Source organism: Mustela nivalis, assembly GCF_964662115.1.
Source record: "Mustela nivalis genome assembly, chromosome: 8".
In the NCBI taxonomy this organism is placed as follows: Eukaryota; Metazoa; Chordata; class Mammalia; order Carnivora; family Mustelidae; genus Mustela; species Mustela nivalis.
Window position 1 is genome coordinate 126,617,707 of NC_139027.1, and position 17,723 is coordinate 126,635,429.

The 17,723-nt window shown below is 48.5% G+C and overlaps 1 protein-coding gene and 1 long non-coding RNA gene across 9 annotated transcripts in view; one reads left to right on the forward strand and one right to left on the reverse strand.

The window, feature by feature from the left end:
* CHD6 (chromodomain helicase DNA binding protein 6) overlaps positions 1-17,723 on the reverse strand; it is a 194,700-nt gene that overhangs the window by 40,257 nt on the left and 136,720 nt on the right. For all 7 annotated transcript variants that reach the window (XM_082744630.1, XM_082744629.1, XM_082744631.1 and 4 more), the window contains 8 exons: positions 14,994-15,158; positions 13,291-13,470; positions 11,951-12,061; positions 10,056-10,258; positions 9,188-9,387; positions 8,340-8,499; positions 3,498-3,587; positions 1,240-1,343 (listed from right to left, as the gene is read on the reverse strand). In XM_082744630.1, coding sequence (XP_082600756.1) covers positions 1,240-1,343; positions 3,498-3,587; positions 8,340-8,499; positions 9,188-9,387; positions 10,056-10,258; positions 11,951-12,061; positions 13,291-13,470; positions 14,994-15,158 — 1,213 coding nt within the window. The remainder of the gene's footprint in view (positions 1-1,239; positions 1,344-3,497; positions 3,588-8,339; positions 8,500-9,187; positions 9,388-10,055; positions 10,259-11,950; positions 12,062-13,290; positions 13,471-14,993; positions 15,159-17,723) is intronic.
* Positions 1-17,723, forward strand: part of LOC309871539 — a 36,267-nt gene that overhangs the window by 17,430 nt on the left and 1,114 nt on the right. The window contains exons 2-3 of one of the 2 annotated variants that reach the window (XR_014315336.1): positions 11,475-11,622; positions 17,053-17,150. This is a non-coding gene — a long non-coding RNA (uncharacterized lncRNA). Of the gene's footprint in view, positions 1-11,474; positions 11,623-14,274; positions 14,974-17,052; positions 17,151-17,723 lie in introns of those variants that run through there. The other variant, XR_014315337.1, reaches the window with a different exon arrangement.

A 17,723-nucleotide genomic window follows, 5' to 3' on the forward strand; every position in this document is an offset into this window, starting at 1 on the left:
ATACAGCTGCTCACATGTATCAATCATATTTCAAGTATTCAATAGTCACATGTGGCCGGTGGATTCCACAATGGACAGTGCAGAGATAGGACATTTCTTCCATCATCACAGGTAGTTCTAATGGACAGCACTGCTCATCCTAATCCCAGTGGTTTGACAAAGGGCTCTGGGCAGCACTGGGCCTTCCGCTCTAACACCAGAATCCAAGTGTTGATGGGATTCCTCATTAACATAAGTATAGGCATAGTTGTTACATGATTGGCTGGCCTCCAAATGCGGAATACCACTGATGACGCATACCTGAGAAAGTTAACTTTCCAAAGGGAGAGGAATAAATAACAGCAGAATAGTTCTAAACATCTCCTCCGCTTCTATCTACTGCTGAGCCCTGCCCTAGGCAGTCTACAGGCCTGCTATCACTGAATCTTCAAACCACCCTCTCTAGGTGGGCTGCTTTGATACTATCCCATGGTACAGGTGAGGAAACTGGTCAGAGAAATTTATGATTTGTTCAAGGTCTTAAATTTAGTAAGTGGCGAACTGACAGTGAAAGTCAGATTCGACCAACTCTCCCTACTCTGAATCCTTTCCAATTTAAGATTTCAGTTATTCACCAGGCAAGGAAGGGATCTACCAGGCACATTACACTGACTGTCACATGGCACTTCCATCACTGACCCTGACCGCTGGCTGAGGGGAGGGACAGGTGCTTAGGACGCTGCCAGAAGTGAGGAAAGGAGGTACTTACTTCAGTTCTTCCAAGATATTCAAAACCTCCCTCAGTCTTCTGGACTCTTGGTTACCATATTTAAAAAAAGAGGTTCGTACCATCTTGTATTCTTATATTGTTACACCAAGGAGGCAAAAAGATACACGCTAGAAACATGTAGATTATCTAGAATGATTTTAGAATTCTACATACATATGAAACGCTAAAACCTAACATTTTCCCTATTTATTCCTTCACTCAAGAAATGCTACATGCCTACTGTATGCCAGGAACCAGGCCAGGTGCTGGGATTCCAAGGGTGAGGGAGAACGAGGCAGGCCAAGGCCCGACAGGCTCTTTGCTGCCACAGCAGCCCTTGTGAAGCTCCTCACCGATCCTACAAACATTCACCATATTTTCATGACTCACACACTCATCTGAGAGGACAGAGGTGAGGCTACTTTCTAGCAGAGATGTGCACAGGTTATGGAGCTTCTCAGGAAGGGGAGAGCATTTACTGAAATACACACCGTGTTTGAACACGCCTATCAGAAGGGACTTATCGGCCTCAGCGTCCCACCAATCCACCGGGATCTCCACGTAGTCAATGTCAGGCAGAGGCACTTCTAGTTCCCTGTGAAAGGAAGGGTGTGGACTCAGAGTTCCTTCAATGCAGACAGAAAACAATGCAAGAACTACTGGCTGAACCCTGTATCAAGCCACATCCCTAGTCACATGCTAAGAGGCTGAAGTTACAAGGACTTAGAAGGCTGTGGACCACGGTTTCCTAACCAGGACCTCCCCTCACCCTCATCCAGGAAGCTATTCCCACGTATGTACTTGCTTCCCAGGCTTCTTTGACTGGAAGGCTGACTGACACAAAACTCTGAAGCACCTCCTGGAGAACCCATCAGTACGTCTGAAATTGGGGTCCACATGTAAGATGTAGACACCCATCTTCAGTTGAGAACCACAGCAAAAGTCATCAATGTATTGGTCAACTGAAGGTAGAACATCGCCCACATGGTCGAATTCACACATAATCAAATGATGAAAACTCCCTGAATCATCTTGGTTCAATAAGTAGAGATCTTGAGCACTGAGAAGAAGACAGTCAGCACTGGCACATGCTGGGAGCTGAAGACAGCCTTTCAGAGTCCCACAGTAGGTGGCACCTCCTGGCAGTGGTCTGCTGGGTCAAAACTGATCACTAATTCCACTGCTCCTGGCCAAAGGGATGAATGTAACTTGATCGCAGGAGCAGGCCTATAGCACTAGCGGGCCTGTACCATCAGCCCCTCTCTGAATTCTGTCCGTGTTCTGAAAGCTCACATGGACCCTCGGCTCACTGTCTTCATTTGAGCACCATCCTTACTTTAAGGCTTTGGGTCTGGGGGAGAAAAATCCACCTGATGGCTCCTCTCTCCCACCTCTCAGCTGTTTTGGATGGCTCCTCTGTAGCATCTTAAGTTTCTTCTTCCAACAGGCTCTTCTTGTGACACACGGCTAACTGCCCTCCCCAGGCCCAGCTCCCTCAGTGGGAATGGCGGTCCAGGGCCCACCTTTCCAGGCAGTGCTCCCTATCTGGCTCCACTGTAGGGCCCACTCTGCCAGGGTGTGACCATGAGCTGAATGACTTTTTGGGGATGAATGCTTTTTATTCCTCATGGCACAATAAGGGCCAATGACAGCCAAGATTGAGGAGAGTAGAAAGGAGGGAAGGGTGTGGGTAACGGACTCTCTATCTGGATCCCTCCATCTATGTGTTCTAAGAAAGCATGGTGGGATGAGAAAATTCAGGTGGTTTACTTCTGCCAGATTACACCTCATAGAAATCATCAGGTTGGATTCTGTTGCATTTCTATGACCCATAAATTGAACCTTTCACCAAAGCACTCAACCTCCTTATACCCATTAGAAATGACTACAGTAACTACAGAAAACTTTATCAGGTAATGACGGTCATTGTAATGGCTGCTCCCCACTACAACTGCCCGGTGGGTAGGAAGGTCAATGTTGCTTACCGCTCTCCTTCTTTATTGTCCTCCCTCCTACCCTGTGACCACTAAAGCCATCAGCATTGCCCAATGGACAGAAAGAAGAAGAAACCATGGCCACAGGTAATCTCAAAGCAAAGGTGAAATCCCACCCCCTCTGGTTTTCTCCAGCTACGACAGGCACTGTAGAGGCCTAGAACAAAGAGCCTATCTGCGGAAGGTGAAGGAGGCTGCCTGGCTTTATCTAGTGGTAACTGGGAGCATGGCGGCCTGATTCTCTGCAATCTTGGGAGAGTTCCGCAGGACTCTACAGCTGTAGGAACACTTATTTACAAAACTAAGGCGCAAACAATCAAACAGGGCACCAGGTATTATTAGTATGATTAGCAAATACAGAGAACTCCCCAAATGTGGAAGAGCACCGTGGCCAAGAGTAGGATTCTGACCAAAACGCCCAGCACACACCTGTCGCACCAAATGTATCAGGGTATGAACACTTGTACCTCAGTGACAAGCTAAGGCAGAGAATTGACTGTTCAATGTTACACCACCACTGGGAAAAAGCAAACCAACTCAAGACCTCGCCAAGAGCTGTGCTGCGAAGAAACGGTTTCTCCTTCATTTCGCGTGGAGAGGACCTGCCTGCCCGACCGTGCAGGTAACTGACCCCGGGCTGGGTGTGAACACGGGCCTCCAGGAGCACAGGAGGTTTTGTCCTTCGCCAAGAATAGGCCAAATGTGGCAGCTCTGTAGCACCGAGAGCTCGGAGAGCTCCAGCTGACTTGGTTTACCTGGCAGGGGTTCCTTCAAATGCTTTCTCAGCTGCCTCTCCCAGTATTTCGGCTTTTAGGTAGTAGAGCATCCGGACTCGCAGAAGCACCCTGTGGAAGGTGAACACATGAATGCACAGGTGTCAGAGCCACGAGCTGCCTGTAAGCTGCCACCCCAGGTGGATGCTGGGAAAGTCCGGGTGTTCCCACGTTATTAGTGACGGGAAGTGATATATGAGAAAGCGCTAGAAAAACGAAACCCAAGGTATTGATGACAGATGCTACTGGGATTATCCCCACTTAACATGGAAAAATGCATCTCACCATCACCTGCCGGGTCACCCTGTGAGCCCTGGGCGGCAGCACAAACAGCTCCCCGGGCTCTATGAAAGCATACTCAACCCTCCCACAGAGACTTCCCGGGCAGCGCCGTCCCCTGAGAGGCTGGTTAACGTTTTCTCATCTCCTGAAGAGCAGGTCAGGATGAATGGTGCTGCCTTCAGTTTCACCTGCACACAGTTTTAAACTGGATATTTAGGACTCTTTTTAATGGCAACTGCTAGGATATACCACGTCTTCTCTCCTGAGGGGCTCAGTTCCCTGGATTCTGCACAGAGCACATTCAAGCTCCGAGGGCAGGCACCAAATGAGTTCGAGACAAGGCAATTAAGCAAATATTGGTTGGGCAACTACTGTGTGCTGGGCTCCACGCTGGGTCCCGTGAGGCACACGACGAACGTAAGGGATTTGGCCCTGCTCTGGACATGTCTACAGTGTCTAACTGTGAGATGAGACCAACCAGGAAAGAATCACAGCACAGAAGAGGAGCAGGGGGTGGGGGGCGAGAGTGGGGAAGGCTCGACAGACCCAGAACCAGGCTGAAGGGGACGGCAGGCACGGGGACGTCACCCGCGGCAAGGAGATGCTTCACATCCGCAGCAGAGTGGCTAAGGGGCTTCAAAGGGGACTGGTAACCTGTTCAAAACCAGGCAGGAGTAAAGGCCAGCTACTGTTAAAAATAAAGTCCCATTTACATACACAGGAACTGACCTCCACAGAAGTTATTTTAAAAAGAGAAAGAAAGAGGGCACAGAGCACAAATAGTATGTAAAATGCATGTTATTTTAGGGAAGATAAAAGAAGGCTGTGCATTCACCTAAGCTGGTCCATACCCAGAATATCTCTGGAAGAACCAGGTTAGCAGTGGTTGCCTCTGGGGGGCAGGGAATGGGAATTGGAGGAGGGAGGAAAGGTTATTTTTGACAATTTTAAAAAATATATAAAGTGCCACTGTGGGCTCGAGTAGTAGGTGTCAAAAGACAAAGTAGAAGTTTCAGAATGGAAAAAACCCACTTATCTTTCTGGTAGCCATTCCTTACCTCAGCTGTCAGTTAACTCAAATGATTCTGAGATTTATTTTTTTAAAGTTCAGATAGTAACAACTCTGAAGAACTTACAACAGTCACTGACCCTTCTACCTTGCCGACAGCAGCTGCTGGCCTCCTCAGTAAGAACCGGAACAAGGAGGCCTTGGGAATGGAAATCCTGCCTGGTTAGAGCTAGCCCCATTGGAGGAAGCGTCTCCTGAAAATGAAAGAGCTGTCTCTATTTTTCTAAACAGAGATGTGTTGATACTTGGAAAAATCTACAGCACGAGGGAACAGAATTTAAAGTAAATAGTACTCGCTTTTCTCTCAATGAGAAGCCAATCAGTTCAGAGGACGGATGGGGCAACCCTGCCCAAGTGAGAGGATAAGCCCGGTTGACCCCTAAACTCAAAGGGAAGGAGAACTGGGATAGGTCTGTAATACCCTCACGGGAGCCCAATGAAACCCATTAACATGTGGGTGGCATCACTGCTCTTCCTTCATCTCTTTCTTGAAAACAAACACAAAAATTCTATAACATTTTATTGATATGAACTATATTTCCAGAAAGTGCACTTTAGGTAAACGTATAGCTAGATGAATTTCCACAAACTGTGACTCTAGGACCGCGATCAGGAAGCAGAACTTGTCAGCAGAAGGCTCCCTGAGTCCCCTTCCAGTCACTACTTCCACCCCCAAATGGATGGCCACTCAGGATCCTGGCTTACAGCTTGGATCTGAAGCAGCTGTTCTTTAAACTTTTTAAAATTCTCTTGATGACAATTTCCTATCCTTAAAAACTGTGCTTCCACTGCTACTGAACAATGCCTTGGGCGCTGACTACTGGCAGTGTGTGTTAGCTCCCTTAATCCAAACAGCAGTGCTAAGAGACGGGACTGTTATCATCTTCATTTTCTAGATGAAAGAAAAAGAAGGCACAAAGAGGTTAAGTCATGCACCTGCTGATAGGTAAGAGGGCCGGGGTTTAAATCCAAGCAGCCTGACCTCACAGTCTGTCTTAAACTTTATCAGGTGCTGGAATGGCAACACATTTGCTAACAGAGCCCACAATTCTAAAAGCACACAGTCCAGTTTTGCTGCAAAAGTCTTCCTGTTCTCCAAGGTGCCTCAGGGCAGAACAAGGACCCCAGACCAATGGGTGGAAGTCTCAAGGAAGCAGATTTTAGATTCGATATACAAAGGATGATTAATTAGAATCATCTGGTAATTAAATGAGCCTTGCTGAGAAATGGTAAGCAAGGGGCCTTCCCGTCAGCAGGAAGGCTCAAGCACAGGCTGAAGGTTCCCTGTGGGGACCGCCCACAGAACTCCCCCGCCGAGTGGGAAGAGCTGCAAGGTCCCTGCCCACTCAGAGCCTCGGACTCTTCCCGAGCCAGAACTGAAGAGGACAGCCGTATCCGTAAGATTCACGGTAACAAATAATACTCAGCATCTCTGAACGCAGAGAAATGCTTTACTGCATTCCTTTTTAAAAAGTAATCTACACCCGGGGCACCTGTGTGGCTCAGTGGGTTAAAGCCTCTGCCTTCGCCTCGGGTCATGATCCCAGGGTTCTGGGATCAAGCCCCGCATTGGGCTCTCTGCTCAGCAGGGAGCCTGCTTCCCCCTCTCTCTCTGCCTGCCTCTCTGCCTACTTGTGCTGTCTGTCAAGTAAGTTTAAAAAAAAAAAAAAAAAAAAGTAATCTACATCCAACGTGGGGCTCGAACTCACAACCCCTAGATCAAGGTCGCACGCTCTGTGGACGGAGCCAGCCAGGCACTCCTACCACATTCCTCAAGTCAGGCATGCATTCGGGAGACGTCTTGGGGGTGGTGGTTAAAAACATTAAGGCCTTCCTCAAAAGGTTCTGGTCACCTTCTGTGATCATCGCCGCAGCTGCCCAGGGAAGTTCTCCATCAACCTCTCCGGTTCAGCCTATTTTCAGTGCTCTACACCCCCATGTACAGCTGTGAATAGAACAGCCAAATGCTGCTGCCGCCGACTTAGCAGGGCAGGAAGACCCCAGTCCTTCGTTTTGCTTTTCTTCGGTCAGTGAGTGTAAGGATCCTGATTCTGTCCTGGCCCAAGCACCATTAGGCCGTCAGCCAGCGAAGCTCGTGATCAGAGAGTTAGCGTTATTCCTTGGTCATGCCTCTCACAGTTGACCCTTTCTCCCCAACTTACCCTCCTCTAGGTCCTCAAGATCAATACATAAATTATGACAGAACACTCCTAGATGGCCGTTCTGCTCTAGGTTGACCTACTCCATCTTGCTGTTGTCAGATTAATTTTTCTCCTCAAACATCATTTTTTTACCATATGTCTCATTTGTTCAAGAAAGATGGCTGCTCAGAGTAGCAGAGCACCCTCAGTTAGCTTGCAGTGCGAGGTCTCCTGTGAGTCCTCGGACCGAGGCTGCCTCCTCTGCATATCCATCTGTGGTGACTCTGAGTCAGTCGCGTGGAGCCTGCTACTAGGTCCTGCCCCAGGCAGGTCCCACCATCGAGCATGGACGTGCCCTTGGATTCTCGGTCCCAAAGAGCCTATACTTCTGTGCGATTTTTATAGTTTGGGACATGAGGCCTCTCTTTAATGGTTCGGTGAGATGGAGGTAAAGGACCAGATTTCATCCATAAAAGATAAAGAATACAACCCAGCGACAATGTCAAAGGGAGGAAAGTAAGCCCTATCAAAACATACTAATTAGGAAGTTAAACTCTTACTTATCACTCGAATTCTATGGTTCCAACCAGAGGTGTGGCAGCAGAGCCTGCTCACTGCAGAGCAGGAGTGCCAGGGAGATCACCCTTGCCAGGCCTAGGAAGCTGGAATTGGGGGGTGGGGGGTGCATCTCCAAGGGCCCTTTAAGTTCTGACAGATCCCCCGTACCGTGACGCGAGTATCTGGCTCGGGTGCCCCACCTCCCCAACCTCAACTACACAAGGGCAGTTTCATCTTCTGTCACTTTTTCCTTCGCATTCCTCCCTCTGCACGGGGCTAGCCTAGGACCCAGGGATACAGGGATACACTCAAATGCATGTCTGTCAAACACCAGGAGACACAAGCAGCAACAATGAATTAGGAGAGGAATCAACTTGGCATGGGGGGAGGGAAGAGGCTGAGAGCAGTGGCCACTAAGGTCCGTCTTCTGCTCTCCCTAACGTGCCCTCAGGGGCAGAAGGAGAGAGAACAATGAAATCACCGGTGTCCTAACTGGATTTAGAGAGTTGAGTCAGAAAACCCTCAGGCGTACAGGCTGCATTAGCAGAGAATCAAGGCTCTGGGGGGAGAGGAGATGTTGCTAAAGGAGTAAGACAGGCTTTAGGTGATGGGATCCTGACCCAACCTAGACCACACATCCTACCTTTCCAGACCGTGCACGGAGGTAAGGATCAGCAGGAGTCCCCCACAGGCCCACGGCGATCCCAGGAGTCTGGACAGCCCAAGTGGAGCTGCCAGGGGCGGGAGGAGTGGGGAGAGCAGGGGCACACTCACTTGTTGCAGTGCTGTTTGAGGTGTTTCTTATAGCCGTCATCATGGAGGACTACCTCGGGGTTGCAGGTGGCCAGCCAGTCCGCATTTTTTAACTCTGGGAGCAGCAGCTGGTTCTTTGTCTTCTTCCCCTTCCTCCCTCTGGGCACCGGAGCAGACAATCCTGGAACAGAAAGGCAGGTGGATGAGCCTAGGCACCTTAAACATGGGGGGCAGAACAGAGCTGGGCTGGGGCTGCAAAGAGGCAGCCAGGCTGTGCGTGGTGGCCCAGGATGACAGACCCCACTCCTCGGTCCGCCAAGCAGGGCCGATAGTGAGGAGAAACGCCTGGGCCCCAGCTCAGTCAACTCCAGGACCGCTCAGTCACGCAGTAAGGTGTACCCACGCGGATCAAGAACATCACCTGTGTCCCCTGTGGACCTTACAACCTGGCCAGGAGAAAAGGCACCCTCGACCTGAAACGTGAGGGTGAGCTACAGCCAGACACAGGGAAGGAGAAGCACAGCACAAGCGAAGGCACAGGCAGCTGGGACTGGGAGAACGGAGAACGGCACAAGAAAAGCCACAGCGCACATGGTGGCCCCGGTTCTGAGGACGGGCCCTGTGATGCTCAGGAGGGGCACGTAGGCAACCTTGAGAGGGCCCCACTGGACTTCCACAGCACAGTGAGGGTGACACTGGGGGATTCTGCGGCAGAACTGAAGGACTCGTCTTCCTCTGCCACAGCTAACATTCTCCAGTGCATCTGAGGAAAAGAAGTCTGCAAAGCACAGTGACCTGGGGCAACACGGGAGGAGGAATGGGAGCCCACAGCAGCTCCCGCCAGCAGGCACAGCCCTGCCACCGCTCACCTGAGTGGTTCTGGAGGGTCTGGGCCTGCCCATCTTTGGTAGGTGTGATCAGTTCCCAAATGAAACTCTTGATCTTCTCGTCCCCCTTGTAATGCTTGACACAGTATACCAGCAGGGCCCGGCAAATCATCTCCATGTCCTTCTCATTCAGATGCCACTTGAATCGCCCGTGAGTCAGGATGTCCTTCCACCGGCCCCAGCTGAGAGTGGAAATACAGAAGGGCGTTGGAGGGAGAAAGGACACGCGTGCCCTCAACACCGCAGGATAAACAGGAACCCAGGGTGCTTCTTGTCCTCTGTCAGGTCTACTAATCACCCTGAGGGCTATGCCCTGAAAGGTCTTCAAGGACCACATGCTGTAGCACACCAAATGTCACGAAGGTGACCTGGACACTGAGAGCTTCCTATGGCCACCAGGATGTTAACAGGGAGGGATGCAACTCTCTGGGGCAGGGGATAAATCTGGAATTAAGAGAGTCCAGCTGCACTATTCAAAAGCAATGGTAAAGTCCCAGAAGCTAAACCTTCTACTTCTACCAGAACCAGAGCCCTGCACGAATCACGCCTAACTGCAACATCTGTAGGTGGACTCCTCACGTGTCCCTCCGGAGAAAAGCAGGAAATCAGTACCAGGCAGCGAATTAGTAACAGAGATTTGCTGTGAAAAGCACACGAGAAAATGATGGCACGTCTACAACAGGGCAGCAGAGTGTACGATGACTGAGGGAGCCATGGGCAAAAAGCACATTTCTCTTCTGCTCTCACAGACTGTTCATCAGCCTGGAGCTCTTAGAGGTGACTGGGGAGATAAGCTGGACACATCTCAGGGACTGGAGAAAAGTCACACACAGGCAAAGCCAATACCCACCCAAAGATGAGCAGGTTCTTCTCCACCCGGAAGCACTCAGCTCGGAGGTAGCGCCTAGTTTTGTCATTGAGGCGTCTGGACCTCGTGGGCCTTTCATCCGAGTCACTGTCTAGCTCGGAGAACTCCATGAGCTCATCCTCCTCAAAGGAATTGTAGTGTTTGGTCTGCTTTCTCACTCGAGGCCGGTCGATCACTAAGCTCTCCTAGAAACAGACAGGTCGGTTGGGGACAGAGGCCTTCTTTGCTCTACCCCATCACAATGCACACGCATATCCTGTGGCCAGTCCTGGGTCCTGAGGACACATCTGGGAGAAAACCACACTCGCCTCACTCTCCAGCAGGAAAGGCTCTTCCCAGTACATGTGCCATGTCCATGACAAGCAGAGGGGATTCTCGGAGACTCCCTGGAGATGGCAGGTTCCCCCAAGCTGCCAGCGCTGTCCACCACCACTTGCTGTTTCTGCAGTCCTGCTAGCAGAGCAGGTATGGCGAGCAAGGCCCCCCAGCGCCCAGAACGGCGGTCCACTCTTGCCAAGAAAGGCTGCAGGGACACACCCCAGCTGTCCGGCCCAGCATGCAGCCTGTGCTCTGCAGACAGGAGGAGCTGGACCAGTCCACCTGCTCAGCAGCTTTCTGAAGACACACATATTTCCTGGCTCCTTTACTCTCTGCCTTCCATGGGCATGAACTGCTAACCCTTCTGTCTTTCACTGAAGACATGATGCCCAGCCTGGGATCCTCTCTCTGCCCATTCCTGCGGCTCCCCTGCCAGAACCATCACCTCTTTTAACAGTCCCCATTAGCCCCTGCTCCTTATCCACCACCCCCCCATGCCCCACACCTCTTCCCAAAGCTCAGCTCAGCTTCCGTATACATGTCTGTGTAGCCCTGATACACTGTGGCATCACCCCTGCTTCTGTCACCTTGCTCCACGTCCTGCATGCTCCGGCTGCTTCTAAACATCTCTAGGACGAGCTTTTGCTCACCACCCTAACCAACCGTCCAGCACACATGGTAACTTCTTGATTGTGACCTGTTACAACAGGTGTTACTGAACTGGTTACTCAAGGGACTTCAGACCCTCCTACTGCAGAGAAGACAGTGGACTGGGTCAGCTCCGGTGACCCCATGGCGGGGTTAAGGCTGGGTGCTGGTTACCGAGTCAGCCAGCGATGTGTGGGCATCCTGGCGTGAGGGGCCAGGGCCAGGGATGGAGGAAAGGGATGAGACGAACATGTACGGGGTACCTCCCCATAGCCCGGGCAGGTGGGTTCACAAGTATTATCGCCAGCTCCGTGAGGGGACATCACCACCTCCCTTTGTCCCGTGTCTTGCTCACTTATCTCAGTGGGGCCAACTACCTTGCCCAGAGGCACACAGTCAGAGGCGGACTGATGTCAGACTCTGGTTTTGTTCCAGGGCTAGTATCTTCCTCATGCTCAGAAGTAAAGAACTCAAGCTACTGGGAGAATGGAGGGGAGACCAACAAACCCCTTCCTCCTGCTCTGTCTCCTCCAGAGTAGCTGTCACAGGCGAAGTCTCCTTCACAGGAAGTGTGGAAGCAGAGGTGAGACAGTCACATGCCAAGGATGGGATGCTGGCTTGGGTCAGAGCTAAACTTGACCTGTGTGTGGCCAGTTCCGGTTCTAACTGCCTTTGTCAAACTTCCCGGGTGCCCAGCCGACTACATGTTCCATTAGGTCATTTAAAAATTTTAACAATGAACATCCATCAAGCTCTGTCTATGTGTCAGGCATATTTTAAGTATGCTACATACAGCAGCTCACGTATGACCTAAGCCTCAGGACTGAATAACGACTTGAGCTGTTTGGGAATTTATGGTCCTATGAGACACACAGAAGTTGTGACGGAATCGAACATTCTTGGTACTGTACCTTTTCATTCTTTGCTTCAGTGTCCAATTCAGCTATTTTGGCCCATTTTTGCCAAAAGTTTGGGTCATCTAAGGAAATATCTGTCCTGTTTCCTGAAGCCACAAAGCTAGCCTGTGGAGATAACAAAAGTCAATAAACTGCACTTGAACATAGTACAAACTGGTAGCACCACCTGTGTTACAGCAAACATACCAGAATCTCAAGTATGTTCTAGCTGTGTTTGAAACCAAAACCCCTAATAGAGCCTCCCAAATGAATATGAAAATCTCAAGACTGATCTTTTCTACAGGCACCTGGGTGGCTCAGTGGGTTAAGCTTGTGCCTTTGACTCAGGTCATGATCCCAGGGTCCTGGGATCGAGTCCCGAATCAGGCTTGTGCTCAGCGGGGAGCCTGCTTCTCCCTCTGCCCCTCCCCTGGCTTATGTCCTCAGTCTTGCAAATAAATAAAATCTTAAAAAAAAATACTGTTCTTTTCTAAAGATAGGGTACGGAAATTACAAATTCAACATGTAGCATTTTTTGGAACTGGAAGTTGGAAGCAAGAGAAAGCCCCTGGAACACAATGGCAATGTGTCACTTGATGTCCATTTCCCGGCAAAATGGCTGCTTATTCCAGCTTCCCTAGATAGGATCCTTCTTCCAGCTTACCACTTTCTAAGTGACCGCTGCAGAAAGGGCACCGAGCTGGGCAGTGAGGGACATTGAGATGAGGGGCACCTGTAACGCACAGGCTGTCCCACTGAAGACGTCCTACCTAAGTCAATCACACAGGCCACAAAGCTCCTGAGTCTGTGGTCAAGGACCTGAGAGTGATCTGGTAAGTGGTCCCATTAGTTCAATCCGAAATCCAGTGAGCTGAAGGGCAGAGGAAAGGGGCATGTAGACTAGCAGATGGGAATCTAGACTAACATCTCTTTTCTCATGGAATGAGCAAAAACACTTGCTTCAGTTTGGAGAATGGAATGTTCATCAGAATTGCAGGGCTTGGACAGGGGTCAAGGAGGGCTCTACGAGGAAATGCAGAGGAGCACTCAAAGAGGTCAGAGCTGTCTTTGTGAAGAGTAAACAGTGCAAAGCTGTAAACCAAGGTGTCTTTCCTGCCTGATGAAGATCAGCTCCTGAAGTCAGGAGTGCTGTTTTCTTTCCATACAGCTTCTGGCTCGTCACTCAGAATCCCCCCCCACGAGAACCTGCATTTTTAGTCTCATACGAAACACATGTGTAGACAATCTCAGTGGTTTGATATAGAGAAAAGAAAGCCTGGCCAGTGAAGATCAAAGAATAGCTTTCTCTCTGCTCCTGCTCCGAACACACGGACTCTGGACAGAGGGTGCCATACCTTGGCGAAAGTAGACCCTTTCCCTTCGGACTGGATGGTGATGGTGTGGGTTCTTCTCTGCAGAATCTGGTCTATGTCTTCTTCACAGAACTTGGAGCCTTCATCTTCCTCGTCCATCAAAGCTCCATAAGCGCCTTTCCGAAGCAAGTCCTCTACCTCCATTTTTGAGAGCTGTTGTACCTGGACAGGTCACCAAAGGCTACTCACAAAGCGGAAAATGCACAGGAGAGAAACAGCCTCAAATCTGGCCTTCATGATTCAGTACACACTTCCTCCACTAACCGCACATGTCAGAATAAAGATAGGGGCTACAAGTTTTAGAAAATTAAAGCCCAGGGCGCATGGGTGGCTCAGTAGGTTAAGCCTCTGCCTTTGGCTCAGCTCATGATCGCTGGGTCCCGGGACTGAGCCTTGCTTCGGGTTCTCTGCTCAGCAGGGAGCCTGCTTCCCTCTGCCCGCCTGACTGCTTCTCTGCCTACTTGTGATCTCTGTCAAATAAATAAATAAAATCTTAAAAAAAAAAAAAAAAAAAAAAAGAAAGAAAACTGAAGCCCAGATAAAGACCCTCAAGAAAACCATGGAGAAGGCAGGCAGATAATCCCCGATGGGGAGCTCTGGAATAAAAGCCAGTATATGACCCAGTGGCCCTAACATTCCTCAGGACATTAGTTACTATCAAATGTCACAAGTCATTGAAACTACGTACCATGAAGAGGATATATTTAATGTTTTAGTTTGAGTCTGTATCTTTAAAAACCTCCAGATGTACTAAACGAGCTAAAGAATGATGACTTATTCATTATTAAATAAATACATGAGTATTGGAAATGATGTCATTTCTCAACTAAAGAAAGGATCCTGTGCCAAGTGTGATCCTCTCAACTGCTTGTTGAAAACAGGAAATGGGAGTTCAAAACACCCTTTCCTGGTTCTCATTAAGAATCTGGTTCTCGTTCTATCAGTCACAAGAGGGGATTCCATGACTCCCAGCACTGGTAACGTGAAGTATTATACTTAGCAACATATGCACGGCTAAGAGGATATAGAACATCTGGGCTGAAGAGAACTCATTTAGAAGGTTTTAATTCCCAACCTTTGATGCCCTGAGTCCAGAGATTAAGGAGATACTCTGCTTTGTTGGCCTGAAATTTAATACGATTTAGGAATCTTAGCTGCAATTTTTCATTCCCGTGGAGGGGGAAAGGGATTTTATTAACTGTCATATTGCAAGCTGCTAATTTATTCATTCATTTTTTTCACGGACCATCATGCATTGAACATCTTTAATATGCCGAGTGCTGTCAAGGGCCATGTGGGATACAGATAAAATCGGCCCCACTCTACCCTCAGGAGGCTCAAAGTCTGGAGCATATGGTGACAAGAGATATTTCGAGTGTTAAGTGTTAAGATCTACTGACTTCTAACGGGCATGGCTGGAAACTCTGCTCACTGCAACATTGCTGCATGTTGGGCGATCCTACCCCATCACTGAGCCTACGGATTTCCTTTATGCCTCCATAAAACGTGGACAGCTGACCCGGAATTACTTTATGCTGTGGGGAATGACTCAACAAAGACGTGTGAGCTGACTCCATTCAGTGAATGTGACTCTCCAAACAGCTGTAGGAAGGAAGATTCCAGAGGGGCCCCGGCGGTGTGATGAGTGCTTCTTGGGGACCCTGGGTAGGTACTGTCATACTCACTCCATTGGTGCTGCCCTTTCGGTTTATGTCTTGAAGAACAGCCTTGTCCAGGCCCAGCTTCAGGCTGGCCTTGTCAAACATTTCCCGCTCGTAGGAGTTCCGAGTAATGAGACGATACACCTTCACGGCCTTGCTCTGGCCTATCCGGTGACATCGGGCCTGAGCCTGGGAAGGAGGGAAGGTCATACACATCATGTCACCAGATATAATGGCAGCAGCCCAAGGAACAGGGAAACACTTAAATACCATGTGGCGTGAGTGGCGGGCTCTCACAGTTATGAGTTACGGGACGAGTTTTGGAACAAAATTCACCCAGATGTCAGAAGCTCCTTCAAACTCAACTCATTTCTTCACACCATTATTTACGGAGCGACTACCATATGCTGGGATAAAGTGATGAGAAGGACATGGCTTCCCACCCTCCCCAGCTTGCCGTCTGAGGGTAGGCGCTCATTCCCAGGAGCCTGTCCCTCTCTCTGGGCAAATGCTTCAGAGCTGGTAGCAGCACTCTCTCATTTTACTAGGAAGAAATTCTCACACAGAGACAACAGTAGAGAAAAGTAGAAAGATCTCTTATGGACAATCGTTTCTCATCTCTACCATGCCTCTACCCTCTAAGACTATTATGAAACAAATCCTAGGGATCCTAGGGTTTCATCTTTACATACTTAACGTATAATTCGAAAGATAAGGACTCTGGTCTTTGCCACTGCCACACTTTAAAACATGAAAACTTGGCAGAAACTATCCCATCAGTGTCCCAATTTCCCGGCTTATCTCATAGGCATATTAAGTGTACTTGTTTGGATCAGGATGTAAATAGGGCCCATATGTTGTAGCGGGTTGATAGGTCTCAAGTCTCTTTCAATCTATAGACACTCCTTGCTTTTTCGACCTCTCCCTTTTTCAGATACAACTTTGGGAAAAAAGCTTTTTTTATTTATTTGAGAGGGGGAGAGAGAGCACGAGAGTGCTAGAGAGGGAAGGTGCTAGAGGGAAAGGGACAAGCAGACTCTGCACTGAGTGGCTAGATCCACTATTTCATGACCTTGAGATCATGATCTGAGCCGAAATCAAGAGTCGGACGTTCAAATGACTGAGCCACCCAGGCGCCCCTCAAATGCAACATTTTTGTTGGAGAGACCAGGTTTCTGTCCTCTAGACAAATCCACATTTTGCCACCTGTGTTCTGGCTGTGTCACTGAACAAGTTCCTACATTCCTATGTTCCCTGTATTTCCTCTAAACTGGGAGCTGGACATCTTGAGACTTGATCAGGTTAAGATTTGACTTTTGGCAAGTGTTTCTTGGTGGTGTTTGAATTTCCATCAGGAGGCACATGATGTCCCGTTGTCTTTCTCTGAGTGATAGTCATTGGCTAGATCCACTATTTCGTTAGAGGTTACAATCCCTCATGAATTTTTTGGTTATCCTGATGTTCCGTTCCTGTAGAAAAGACAAGCTAAATGCCTGATTCTTTCTTTATTTTTTAAAGCTTTATTTATTTTAGAGAGAGACAGTGAGAGAATGTACAAGTGGGGGAAGGGGCAGAGGGAGAGAATATCCAACCAGACTCCTGCTGGGTGTGGAGCCCCACGCGGGGCTCGATCCCATGAGCCACGAGATCAGGACCTGAACTAAAACATGGGACATGGCTAAGCCACCCAGGTGCTCCTTCCTTCTCTTCGTTTAAATCAGTTTCCAAAATAATATCCTCTAAAAGGTGACCAATGAAGACTTTTCTATTTATTTTTTAAACACCACAATGAGGTTATGCATTTAAATATATATGCTATGTTTTATCCCACTGTCGTTATTCTTTCTCCCGCGGGAAATTTCTCCTGAATTCTTTTGACATGATCCAGTTGAATACAAAAAGGAGCATGATGAGAATAAACTCTGGTGTTAAAATGGATTTGGAGGTATCCATATGAGCCCATGGTTACAGGTGGGTGTGAGCGCACGCGTGCGCATACACACATACATATGGAAAGAAATAGATATGGACAGGCTATTTGTGTTTGCTTTCTGGTATGACATGTTCCCTGTTCCTACTATAGATTTCCTGCCCAGACCTGGAGTTCGGCCATGTTCTTCCGGGAGTCCTGATTTCTTTCAGTGACAGTCTGGATGCTCCAGAGGTGCTCCTTGTTATTAGGTAGGTCATTGTTTCTAGGCTGATTTAGAAGTGTGTGTGTGTGTGTGTGTGTGTATAGTGTATACAACCATGGGCATATATAAGGCAAAATACATCATAAGATCATACCATTATTTGTAATCCAAACTTAAAAGCATGGGATTCTAACTTTACCAACCACACATCTGTATCTCTTTCTAATGTCAGAGGCTCAATTCTCAACCATACCAGTATCATTGTTCATTTGATTTATCCCACAACTTATGTAACAGTTTCAGAAAAACTGTATTATTATGATCTCCTCAAAACATAATTACTAAAAACAATGCAAGATTTTTGTTTTCCTCCCCTCAGGGTTATATCCCACTAAGTATGTACACTCAAATTACAGGGTTTTAAATACACAGTGGCAGGTAGGTTTCTTTTTTTGCCCAGTGGTGGGGTCAGAAAAGGTGAAACTACTTTCTATGTAATATAACTTTGAGGAAATGGGTAAATATACTGAGGAAAATAGGAATTAGGGTTTTCGTAGAAGAAGGAAGTTCTAAATCCATAAAGAAAAAAAAAAAAAAAACCTAGAGTAACTGTGGTATT